This window comes from Mus musculus, chromosome 1, assembly GCF_000001635.26.
Source record: "Mus musculus strain C57BL/6J chromosome 1, GRCm38.p6 C57BL/6J".
NCBI lineage: Eukaryota > Metazoa > Chordata > Mammalia > Rodentia > Muridae > Mus > Mus musculus.
This window is the reverse complement of record NC_000067.6, coordinates 150,436,036-150,449,021: the sequence shown is the minus strand read 5'-3', so window position 1 is coordinate 150,449,021 and position 12,986 is coordinate 150,436,036. Positions and strand designations below refer to the sequence as shown.

The 12,986-nt window shown below is 37.2% G+C and overlaps 1 protein-coding gene across 2 annotated transcripts in view; it reads right to left on the bottom strand.

Moving 5' to 3' along the window:
• Positions 1-12,986, bottom strand: part of Tpr (translocated promoter region, nuclear basket protein) — a 57,134-nt gene that overhangs the window by 914 nt on the left and 43,234 nt on the right. For both annotated transcript variants that reach the window (XM_006529065.3, NM_133780.3), the window contains exons 39-50: positions 12,156-12,304; positions 11,536-11,619; positions 9,746-9,940; positions 8,824-8,955; positions 8,493-8,583; positions 6,779-6,963; positions 5,770-5,838; positions 5,593-5,687; positions 4,548-4,654; positions 3,059-3,154; positions 2,781-2,937; positions 1,392-1,510 (exon numbers count right to left, since the gene is read on the bottom strand). In XM_006529065.3, coding sequence (XP_006529128.1) covers positions 1,392-1,510; positions 2,781-2,937; positions 3,059-3,154; positions 4,548-4,654; positions 5,593-5,687; positions 5,770-5,838; positions 6,779-6,963; positions 8,493-8,583; positions 8,824-8,955; positions 9,746-9,940; positions 11,536-11,619; positions 12,156-12,304 — 1,479 coding nt within the window. The remainder of the gene's footprint in view (positions 1-1,391; positions 1,511-2,780; positions 2,938-3,058; positions 3,155-4,547; positions 4,655-5,592; positions 5,688-5,769; positions 5,839-6,778; positions 6,964-8,492; positions 8,584-8,823; positions 8,956-9,745; positions 9,941-11,535; positions 11,620-12,155; positions 12,305-12,986) is intronic.

Here is a 12,986-nt window from a genome sequence, read left to right as displayed (position 1 = left end):
TTTAAGAGCAAAGGAAGCTAAGCAGTTATACAAACACACACAAAAAAAGTTGACCATGAATTTTAGCCTCTTACATACCATGGCCAAAACAACTGCAGTGTCATGCCATTATTCTATGTGAAGAATTTCAATTGTTTTCTAGCTCCATGAGACTCAGAGCAACTACAAAGATCTAGGTGCTTTTTCTTCATTACTCTTTTCATACACTCTTGAATCTTGCTCCCCATTCTGCTCCAGTCACATGACCTCCGTGCTGACTCTGAATGTCTCAAGCACATCCTATTGGCTTATGGGACATTATATAAACCATCTTTTTTTTCCTTTTTCTTTTTTTTAAATCAATGATTAAGCCCCGTGAGGATGAGATACTGGCTGGCTCACTGACGGGATAACAGGTTGGGGCAGCTGGGCACACTGGCCCATCCACATCGGTGCTCAGCATTCCTATGGCAGATCTGGCATGGACAAAGTCCACTTTCTCTCCCACTTTCTCAATTGCTGTCTCGAGGTTCTCTATTTTCCTGGTAAGGTGCTCAATGGTGTCTGAAACTGATGTAACTCGGGTAGTTAATACCGCAAGAGACTTGGTTGAGTTCGTTAGTGCTAATGTCATGGACTCAACATTTGCAGCAAGTTTATATATCCTCACATCTATACTCAAAACGTCAATTTGGAGTTGAAATCTGGCCTTGTAAGTGTTTCCACCAGCTCCTCACTCGACATCACCTCCTTCCCGGTCTCCATTTCTGGGCTGAGGAGGCTCCTTGCACCCAAGAGTCCTCCGACAATCTCCTCCACCGACATCAACAATATTTGTTGCGGAAGTCTCTGATTCGGGGGTTGGGACCTTGCATTCCTCTTTTCTTTGTTGTGGTGGGACTTGGCACCATTTGAGTGGTTCAATGGGTTCATGATTATTAGAGGTTAGTTCCAAGCACAGAGATGTAATCCTTTCCTAAATGTCACTTTCTTGGACATGGGGATTTCCCTGCTAGGTTAGGCATTCAAATTTGCTGAATGAGTACCCAGTCAGAGATAGTGTCACCCATAAGGAAATTAATGTAAAGACATTCTATTTCCTAGGAACAACCAATCACATTTTTCACTCAAGGGATAGTTTGATAACTAGTATTAATTCTAGTACAGAGGACAGACAATTCTCAGAGACTATCAACAGGACTAATAATTACCATACCTATAATTTCTGATTCTTTTGTACATAAAGCTGAGAGTTACAATTTATACATATTATTTATATTATTTATAATTTATATTATTTATAATCCTGACTTTAAGGTGTATGGAATGTGGTTATGTAAAGAAGGTAGCTGTTAAAATATAGGTGTGGGAGCTGAACCTGGAGATGTCAAGCTGCATGGGACAGTACTTACCTACGGAGGAGCTCGAAGGGGGATCTTGGCTGGTTGAGGGAAGATCTGATTCATCAGATGCTTGGACAGGCTCCTCTTCCTGCTGGCTATCAATTTCTAGGCCTGCCTCTGAACTAATACTAAGAAATAAATATTGATTAGAAAATGGAAAACTGATTCTACAATTTATTTTAAATGTTCCTAAGTTCGTTTTGATTTATTTTATAATGACTTTCAGAGTTCTAGTTAACTAAGAATTAGACTCAGTTATAGGTTATTAAGTGTGTTTATTTTTAATCGTAAGGTGGACCAGGAGATGGGATGAGTTGGGTTTTTTTCACACCCTTACTAGGATACTCGACAATTCTACTTTTTACCACTGTTTCAGCAGCCCTTCTTTTTCCATTTGACAAGCATGTTTATAGTCTTGACACTCACAGGAGTGAGTGGACTTTGATAAACTGGAAACATAACTAGTAACAGCAGATCGGTCAGTCACCCTGAGTACTAACCCAGACCTAACAAGCTATGGGCATCAGAGTTCCTAGCTCAGTGGCTGTTCTTTCATCTTGCTCCTTTTAAGAAGCACAGAAGAGTAGACAGTAAAAAACCTGAACCTGGCCTGAACTTTACTTTTTAAAAATCTGCAAATATTAGTGCAGCTACTGGTAACAACTTACCTGAGACCCCCAAGGTTGCAAGACGGGGACATGTAAATAGCATGGGGCTGACGTTAAGACTTTTAATTCTCACTGAGCTGTTACCAGTAGAATAGTCCAAGCACATTATTGTTAACGTGCTCTGAACTTAATTTCTATGATGGGAAGTAATATATTTTAGGAATAGTGTGTGGGTTAGAAGGACAAATATAAAGTGACCTGAAAATATGTATATAATTAGTAACAGCTAGCATTCTCACTGGGACTTGTAACCTCCCCTCAATTAAACACTGATGTTAAAGAATACAAACAGACCTGCCTCTTACCCATTATATCCTAGGAGACCTTGCTTATGAAGCACTGTCAAATCAAGTCCTTGAGCTCTGAGCAGAAAAATCTGTGTTCTATTTCTCAACCACTAAAATGTACAAACTTCTCAGTTTATAAGAATTAAGATCCCAGGTTTGAGACTTAACTCTACAAAACCACTGCCTATGGGCTTCTTCTAGCAAATTATTTCTGTTTCCTTAGAAAACAAAACAAAAAATTTTCAATAATGTTTTTATAAACTGCCTCTCTCATAGTAACCCTAAATTCTGAATGCTGAGTAGCTTTTTAAATATGTGCTTTGGCTTTTCCACGGGGCAGGATAGCACTGAAAACAGATTTTAATGTATTTGCTTGCTAACACAAACAACTATGACAACATAATGAACCTACAGCAAACAAAAACCACACAATAAAATCGTACCCTTCAGACTCCGCCTCTACAAATACTTCATCTCCGTCGTCACCTGCTGCTGTTTCGTTTGTCGTGGATAAAGTGCCCGTAGACGTTGTCACCATGGGAACCGACTGAGAGGCATGTTCTGAAGCATCAGAGGTGGTACTCTCAGTGAACACAGTCACTTAAAAAGAACAACAGATACCTTTACCTTTGTGGTTCATTAGTTCTGAGCCAGAATAGGTTTCAATGTGTTCTATGTCACCAATTAAAAAAAAAAAAGTCCTCATTGACGTGGCACCCACCTGGGGCTGCTACTTGGAGAGGCGTAGTGGGAACGCTGCGGCCACCAGACTCTTCTTCATGAGCCAGAAAAAGGGGTGTTTCATACATTCCCAAACCTAGAGAAAAATTTAAGTATTAGTGAATGATGAAAGAACATAAAAACACCAAAGAAAAGAATTAGTACAAAGTGTATAATTTTCTTGAAGCTCATAATGAGGCTCCTCCATCAAGCAAAAATCAAGTTCCTCAAAATATATTCAACACATCTTTTAAATTCTTTAATACTAATAAAAGCATCCCTAAATTGCTAATTTTACAGAATATCCAAATATAAACAAGTATTATGTCAAAATCTTTTCCTCACTTAACTGCCAAAGTTATTAATCCTTTCTGCTGGTGAAACTTAAACTTCCCCTATGGTTACAAAGCAAGTTAGTAGTGGCTTCTCTATTCACTTGCAAAATGCTAGTTTCCAGAAATCTATCAAATTTCACCCATGGACTAAATGATAATTCCACAAATACCAAAACTCACATACAAGTATCATCTACCACTACTACTTAATTTTATATTTAACATTTTATTGATTGATTGATTGATTGATTGTTTTTCAAGACAGGGTTTCTTTGTATAGCCCTGGCTGTCCTGGAACTCACTTTGTAGACCAGGTTGGCCTCGAACTCAGAAATCCACCTGCCTCTGCCTCCCAAGTGCTGGGGTTAAATAAAGGTGTGTGCCACCACGCCTGGCAATTTTGTTTTGTTTTGTTGCTAGGGAAAGTCTAATTAGTCATATATTTAACTAGGTATGCCACAACTCTCAAATTGTAAGCAAAAAATACACTGTACTCCTAAATTTTAAAGGAGCTGGCACTTCTTAGCAGCATTTACTTGTTCATCATACATTATGTGGAGATTTGAATGAGAATGGATCCAATAGACTCCTATGTTTGAGTGCGTGGCCCGCAGTTAGTTGAACTGTCTGGGAAGGACTAGGAGGTATAGCCTGGTAGGACAAGGTATGACCTTGTGAGCAAGTGTGTGACTAGGGCTAGGCTTTGAGGTTTCAAAAGCACATGCCAAGCCCAGTGTCCCTCGATTCCCTTGAAGAATAGGATGTAAAGCTCTCAGCTACTTTTCCAGTATCATGTCTGTCTGCTACCATGCTCCCTGCCACAATAACAGACTAATTGTCTAAAACTGTAAGCAAGCCAATTAAATGCATTAAAAAAAAAAGTTGCCTTTGTCATGGTGTTTCAATATGGCAATAAAACGGTAATTAAGCAATACAGAAATATATATAAAAAAATATATATATATAAAAGCCAGTCTTTAGGCTAAAGGAACTAGAACCTTCCTGAAGAGGTATTTATTAGAAAAGGCAGTGCCATGTCAGTAACTTTATAAATAAGAACCGGGGTTACACTGATAGCAGCTGAAGAAAAGCAGAGCATACTAACTTCTACTCAGTAGACACACTGAAGAAACCTCTGGCTTTTGCCTATTTTACCTCCTTGAGAAGCAAGTTGGCCAAGATCAGAGTGACTGGAACTTGTCTGTGGCATGTCTTCAGGTGGCCCAAACCGGAATCTAGGAACACCGGCAACCTGTGGGGAACTAAATGAACAAAAATTAATTTGATGAGAAATTTAATGCTACCTGTTTAAACCAAAAGAGGAAAAGGTTGCTTTAAAAAAAAAAAATCAATAAATAGGGAAGGAAACAATGAAAATAATTCGTCAAGGGTTTCTTGCAAAGATATTGGAAATAAATTTAGTAATATAAGTAACATAATTTAACTTTTAGCTTCCCCAAATTATGCTGATTTTTTTCAACTTGTTTGAAACAGATACACTGCAACAGGAAGCACAACAACAAAAGAAGTTTTTTTCTTTTTTTTAAATTTCAGTTTTCACTGTTTAGCAATATAAAATAAGTTACTCTAGTCTATTCTAAGTTCAGAGTTTTGAGGATTAAATAACGCATAGAAATTCTAAGTAATCACTAGGAAGTGTAAGACAGGTGTGCTCACTTATTAGTTGTTAGAACAATTACTTCACTTGGCTCAATGAAGATCATCAGGCACACTGTCGTGCTTCTAGCCTGTTGCATTACACCTGGCTACTGAGACCTGAGCTCCTACAATAAACCACCTATCATGATCACTTTAATAACCAACATCACCCCTAGTACCAATACAGCATTTACTTATATATGTCAGGTCGTATCTAAACATGTAAGCACAAACTGTATTATCAGTAAAATGAGGTTACTCAGAAGGGAGAGCAAGGAGCCTGCTCTTGTGAGGAAGCACTCGAACCGTAGAAACCACCTTCATAAGCACTGTAACACTGTGCTTCAGTTAGAAGAAGGTATACTTTATTCACCCTAGATAGTCTTCCTCAACACGACTTTTTCACGATCCTATTACATATATAGATTCATGGACAAGTAGGGTAGGACTCTACAAATAACACATCCAAAAAAACAATTTAGAAGGTAAAGAGAAAGCAGCTAGGGATCACCAAACATTCATTCTCATTACATCAACTTACTGAATAGCTTCAGCAAACCCATCAGTGCGATGTGGCACCACAAGAGTTGGGGTACTCGGGACTGTTCTGTCTTCATCATCAAAAAAGTGTTGTTGCTGAAACACAGACAGAGCACAGTATTTAATAGGCCTAACCACATACATGTGAATTACATGCACAGGATGGGTGGATACTAACCATGCCACCTATTCCTGGAGTCAACTGAAGACCACGCCCTACAGACTGCCTCCGGGTCATCTGAATTCTCTGTTTGAAAAAGAATTATATTTGCTTTAAGAATTAGGCAATTAAAACAAACACCAAAGATACAGTTTATTACTTTTGTAATGAAATATCAACTAATTTTAGAAGATTTAGAATTAACAGGACATTTCTGAATTGCTAATATCTATCATAAATATAAGTGAGAAAGTTTAAATTTTATTAATAAAGATATTTATAAACTAAAAGGCATATTTATAATTCAAGCATGTACATACATTTAGATTCTATCTCCTTGGCTGAAAATACTAAGTGAGGTTTTCCGTTGTAGTTTATATACCAACTGACTTCTTACTTCACAGCTAAAACAATCTTGAATTGGCAGACTGAATGCTTTGTGATGCCTAGTCATATAGTTCCTTTAGACTCTGTATTTTCAAATATCAAGTAATTTCCACTACTTTTATTTTAATTTGATTTATACATAATGGTTGGTTCTCAATACACTCACCATGTCCAGAATAAGAACCAAGCTAGATGAATTAACTTACTCCATGCTGAATACATAGGGTCACTAATGAACTAAGTAGAAATATTTGATGTGAAAAAATGGTTAGGTAGAATAACAATAAAAAAAAATCTATGAACCTTAAGTAAGAAATGTTCAAAACTGTTACTAAGCCAGCTAAATGCATTTTACATTAAATAAAATTTAAGAAATTTTAAGCCTATAATAACAGCAAGCAGAATTGTATTTGCTATGACTATAATCACTTTAATAACTATACAATTTTTAGCAAGTTGTGTTTTCAAAAGCCAACTCATTCACACTCAGAAACTGGAGATTAGTTTCAATTAAAAGTAGTATCTTACAACATGCCAAAACATTAAAAATTCTACTATTTGGAAGGAATAAAGGAAGGACCATGTGATGGAAAAGAGAATTTACAAGGTGGCTTTTTCAGAAGCTGGGTTCTTTTAATACCTGAACTGGTGGTCCCAGCTCCTGAGGTGGGGCGTGAATGGTCAGGCGTGGGGGGAGAGGATGTGGAGGGCGCCTTGGTGACTGCGGTGCTTGCGGAGTCTGTCTCTCAGACGCTGACGTGGGCTGCTGTTCCCTGGCAACCTCCTGAGAGAAGGAAGACTCTGCTGCACTTGTATTTCCTTCACCTATGGAAGAAAGACTTCAGTTTGGAAACCAAGCCCAGACTATGAAATCACATGGCCTAAACCTCGAAGGGTCTCACAGAGTCCTGGCTCATTTCAAACTTGCTATGTAGTAGGCTAGCCTTGAACTTCAGCTCCTCCTACCTGCCGAATACTGGGATTACCTCTGTCTCACTCTGGATGGTTAACAGACAAACAGGCAAGTAAGCACCCTCCCTTCAAGACTCAAACGACAGATGAAAGCACTTTGCTCAAGATTTGATCAAGCATGTATTTACTACATTTTGACTTATGGTACTATAATTTCTTAATGTTTAAATGTGCTTATGAGTGTCTGTGTGCCTATGGAAGCTGGAAGAGAGTGGGTCCCCTGCAGCATGTGTTATATATGGCTATATACCACCTAATACAGAAACTAAATTCAGGCCGATTAAAGAGCAATATGTGCTCTTAACCACTGAGTTATCTCTCTAGTCCAATACTATTCTTAATCACTGCACAAGCTACTTACCCCTTTCTAGAGAAACAGCATGTCAATCAATCAAGGTGACTAAGAAAAAGCCTCACTGTTAATATTTTTATATTTTGGTTCTCCCAAACTTCAAATTCCAATTACTACTCAGGTATCTAGATCTTGTTGTCTCCACTATGAAATGTAGGATGCCAGAGAATAGTTTCTAAATCTGATCTAGAATCAGAACCCTGTCCTGACAGTTGGTATTTAAAACACTTTACTTTTCTATAATCCAAATTATTAACTTAAATTTAGTTTGAGAATTTGGGACAAATAAAACTAGTCACAAGAGTAGTACCTTAACAAAAAGAAATTATTTTTACTTTATGTGTTTGAGATTTTTGCCTGCATATATGTCTGTGTACTACTATATGCATGCCTGGTGTCCATAGAGGCTGTGAGAGGTTGCCAGATCACCTGGAAGGGGAATTACTGTGGGGCTCCACATGAGTGCTAGGATCTGAATCTGGTGCCTTTCCAAGAGGAGCCAAGTGCTCTTAAAAAATACGGAACCATCTCTCTAACCCTATAAACAATTTGAAAATGGACCAACTCTAACCTTAAGACTACTAGAACTTAATTTTGATTGACACAAAAGTACCCACTCCTCCCAAAAGAAGTCTTACGGAAAGAACATTTATATGTGTTATATTTGGGGGAAAATGGCTAAGAATATCTTTTGCGAAAAAACCTTCAGTGGTAGTATCTAAAGACACATCTACATACAAATCTTAAAACAGGGTTTTGGTGGACCAACCTCTTCTAGCTGTGAGCTGCTACCCATCCCTGCTTTAATTATTCCAAATGGCTTTATGCTACATTAGAGAGTCTAGGACATTTGACCTTCACAATAGTTCAATGAGGTGGACAGATAGTATAATGGCATCTAATGGCCACATCAGGAGGGCAGAGCACTTAGTTACCAATTTACTAGAGTTATACTACATCAGAAGTACAACTCTAGTAAAATATTAAAAAATATTACCAGACTACTCTACTGAAAGACTAATGCTCTTACCACTGTTTTGAGAATCAGCAGCTCTCTGATGACTTTCAGCTCCACCCATACTTTCTTCTGTTTCTGTACCTGGATCAGTCCCATCACCACCCTAAGAACAAAATGTAATGACTGAAGCAGATCAAATGACTAGGTTACAAAAAAAGCCACACCAAATGATTAAAAGCAAACAAACCAGAGGAAAACCAAACCAAGCAAGCCAAACAAACAAAACTTCAAAGGTATGAAGACTTTTATTATCCTGGTAACACAAGATTTTCTATATGACAGGAAAACAGCAAGCTTTCTAAGCACAGTTCTTAAGGAGACAGTTTCAATTCTAACCAGTTACCTCAGCATCATCAGCTTCATATCCATCATTACCATCTGCACTACCAGTTCCTTCATTACTATCTTCACCCTCATCTCCCATCCCCGTGTCATCTTCTTCATCATCATCATCATCTTCGTCTTCTTCATAATCCTAGAAGAAGATGTCCAAGTGTGAATAAAGTGCACGCCACTCCTTTTGCACACTTAGAATAGCATACAGGAGTGTTTCAAGAGTTTTGACGTTTCCACAGTAAGGGAAAAAACAAACAAACAAACAAACAAAAAACTGTAACATTTCAAAGAATGAAAGTGATTGATTTGGAAATGGTACAGGGTGGTAAAGTAGAAACAAACAAATAAAACAACTATGAACTCCTGTTTCTTCTTTGATTTCCAGAAACAAGAGCACAGACCATCAGATTCATATAGCCATTTTTATTAAGACTAAAGATGAAATCTGAAAACAAATCCTAAATGATACAGCAATCATTTACAAACAAGCTAGGCAGGCCATACATTTCTATAATCTCAGCATTCAAAAGACTGAAGCAGAATTTTTGAGACTTCACAGCAAGCTTGGGCTATATGATATACCAAGATCCTACCTCTAATAAATAACAAAATAATGCAGCCAAAACAAGGTAAACAAAATGTTTAAAAATTGATTATCCACCATCAGCTTTTTAATTCTAATACACAATCCTACATTCCTGAACTAATCTGTATAAAAGAACTTGATAATCTAATAAAACTGACTGGGAATGAGAATCCACTACTTGATATATTAGAAACACCAAAGACTTAAAGCACAATGGTTGAAAGCAGCACACAGGTAGAAGGTCAGAAGATCCAGAGCTCAAGGCCAATGTGCACAGTGCACTGGCTTTGAGCCCTAGCTCTGGAAGGGAAGCAGAAGGAAGGCTGATAGATACTAAACTCACTTCATGTTCGCCATCATTTTCTTCATCATCATCTTCATCATCACTGTCAATTACAATTACATCATCTCCTTTGCCTTGACCATCTTGAGAGGAAGTAGTCTGTTGATCTGACTGAAGTGGTCCAAGATCGATTTGTAGAGATTGTGATGTTTCTTCACTGTCTTCCATTGGTGTATAATCTCCCTGGGTAACTCCCTTTAAGAGTTAAAAAGGTCTTTACCAAAACTAGCAATAATCTGGATACATAATGAATAAACTAAAATATTTCTATTGTTTTAAAATAAAACACATAACAAAAAAACTAATGTTACCCCATTACACGGATTATGTTTGAAACACTGCAATACACATATAAACTGACTATCCGTAACCCAAAAACTGGAACCTGAAACGTTCTGAGCACTTGCATAACACTTGAAAGAAGAGGAGGTGCAGTGGGAGGAGGTTAAGGAGCAAGAATATACAGCAATAAATCCATTAAGTAAATAAAAGGATATCTCACAGGGCCACACCTACAGGCAAGTGATGACAGCTGAGAGGTAGAGTTAGTCTATTCCAGGGATGAGCCCATACCTGATTGTCCAATATACACAAAACCTTCAAGTTATGTACATATAAAATGTGAAAATGGGACCCAGTAGGTTTTATTTATGTATATGTACATGTATGCACTTATGCATACATACATAGAACATGTAATAATAATAACAGGGAAAAAGTTACCACTTTGATAGGGAAGGGGGTACATGGAAGAAGCTGGAGTGGCTGAAGAAAGGAAGAGTGATATAATTATGTTTTAATTAAAAATATACAAGAATTAAAAATAAAAAGTAATTTACAGATGGTTAAGCCTTTCCGTCTACATGTGGCAAAGACTGGCATAAACCAAAGCTCTGCACTCTAAAGATCAGGTTCATTCTCAGAGCATCCTCTAAAAACAAGCATATCAAGAACTGGGAGGCTGGGAGGACAGCTCCATAGGTGAGCCATGGCACCCAAAGTGCTCAAGCTTTAACTCCTCAGAACATCAGCCTAAACCGACATTAACAAGTGACAGCAAGCCCAAACAGTGCTTTTTGCTGGCTCTAGACAAATACGCCAAAGTCTGCATGAAATGCTGTTGGTACTGGATAAGGGATACTCAATATTCAGCATATGCTAGATACTAAAATAATTTTTTGCATAATTACTTTCTACATTTTGCTTGCTATTAAAATAAACTATTAACAAAAATTTCTGACACTGATTTAAAAATGAATCATTTGGCTTAAGTATTCAGTAAATCTATTTTTTTTCAAATTATTAAGTAGCATCTATGAGTTAAGAAATTTATGAACGACAACAATCAATACAAAACAATATACAATAACAAACAATAAAATCAGAGAAACAAATTTAAGAACCTGTTTTAAAGCACACAGTGTCAGACATGATAGTATATGCCTGTAATTCCAACACTTAAAAAAAGCAGGGCTGTCTGAATTTAAGGCTAGCCTAGGCTACATGGTAAAAACTTGCCTCAAAAAGCAAAACAAAACAAATTTAAAAATGCAAGTAGTGAGCCGGGCGTGGTGGCGCACGCCTTTAATCCCAGCACTCAGGAGGCAGAGGCAGGCGGATTTCTGAGTTCCGAGGCCAGCCTGGTCTACAAAATGAGTTCCAGGACAGCCAGAGCTACACAGAGAAACCCTGTCTCAAAAAACCAAAAAAAAAAAAAAAAAAAAAAAAAGCAAGTAGTGTTTCAATAGGTCAAAACAATTGATTTTTAATAGTTGTATATGTTTACTCACTTCTCCAATGGAATCTTGAGAGTCCTGATTATAGGCTTGAGTTTCTGCCTCTCCATCAGTACTTTCTTCTGCCATAACTTCTTCCTAAATCATAATAGGTTATTTCTTACTGAGTCAGTGAACTACACGAATCGTCATCAGTGTTTCTCTAAAACGTTAAGTCGACAATTCTATGAAGCTGTGCCACAAATGTTTATATAAACATACTCAAATACTTCTTCAACGAACATTAATGAATACACACGTATAACATTTAGTATTATTACTGTTATACAACCTAACTCATCACAGTCTATGGTTGAAAAGGAACGTAATTTTGGCTAGCCTTAATCTTAAAATCACATGGCAAGTAATGTCAATGTGCAGAATGCCAATGACTAGACTTCCTTACAAAAGCAGAATTTAATTTGCTTCTGCTTTTATTAAATGGGAAGGAATTCATGAAAAGATATGCAAAGACTATAAACCAAGTGATAATGGCAAAATACCTTAGCTATAAGTGAAAACTACAGTTCAGGAATTTTTAGGATAATCTCCCAAAACTTAATTTGACATTGAGTATGACTGACAGCTAGCTCTTAGCTGCTGATGCAATGGTAATACACAGGAGTGTGACAGACCTCGGTTCCAACGGGTGTGACCATCTTCAGCTTCTTCGGGAGAGGCATTTCCACTGTGTCCTCAGAGACTTGGTCTCCTGCTTCCATGGTGCTGTCCTCTTCCTCCTCCCGAGTGCGCTTTGGCAAGGAGGAACTTGGGGTAGCTGAAACTTTCAGATCATACAATTTCAACCTCAAAAGTCAGATCATGGTAACTTCATTTAGACAAAGATAATATTACAACCAGTCTTAAAACTAGAACTTTGTATGACACATCTGATAAATTGCTATTTACAAAGTTTACATAGGACTTTCTATAAAAATAAAGAAAAATCATACTGTATATGCTAAATAATATGAACAGCTTTAATTTTCAGGATTCACATTAAGTTACATATAATATGTTGGCTATTTTTCCCCTTTAAAAACAGCCCAAAATATCTGGGGGTAGGAGGGCTTTTACTTAATGATAAAAACTGAAATTGAACTAATAGTAAATATGAATATTATTTTCTAATAATTTAAATTACAATAAATGTAATTTTTAAGCTACATCAAGCGCACATTTGAACTGTTCTTGTATCTACTGTTAAGTATGATTAAAACTAAATAAAAATATTTTCTTTCTTCATAGTAACACTGGATAGAAAGCAAATTGTTTTAGGCAATAGTCAAGATGTATTGCACCTAAGAAATGTGAAGCATATATGTCTACTGCAGCTTCATTTTAAAAATTAATCTTATTAGTCTAGAAGATGGCTTAGCCATCTTAAGCAACCAGTTAAGAGCACTGATGCTCTTCAAGAGGACCCAGGGTCAGTCCCCAATACCTGTCACTACAGTTTCCGGGGA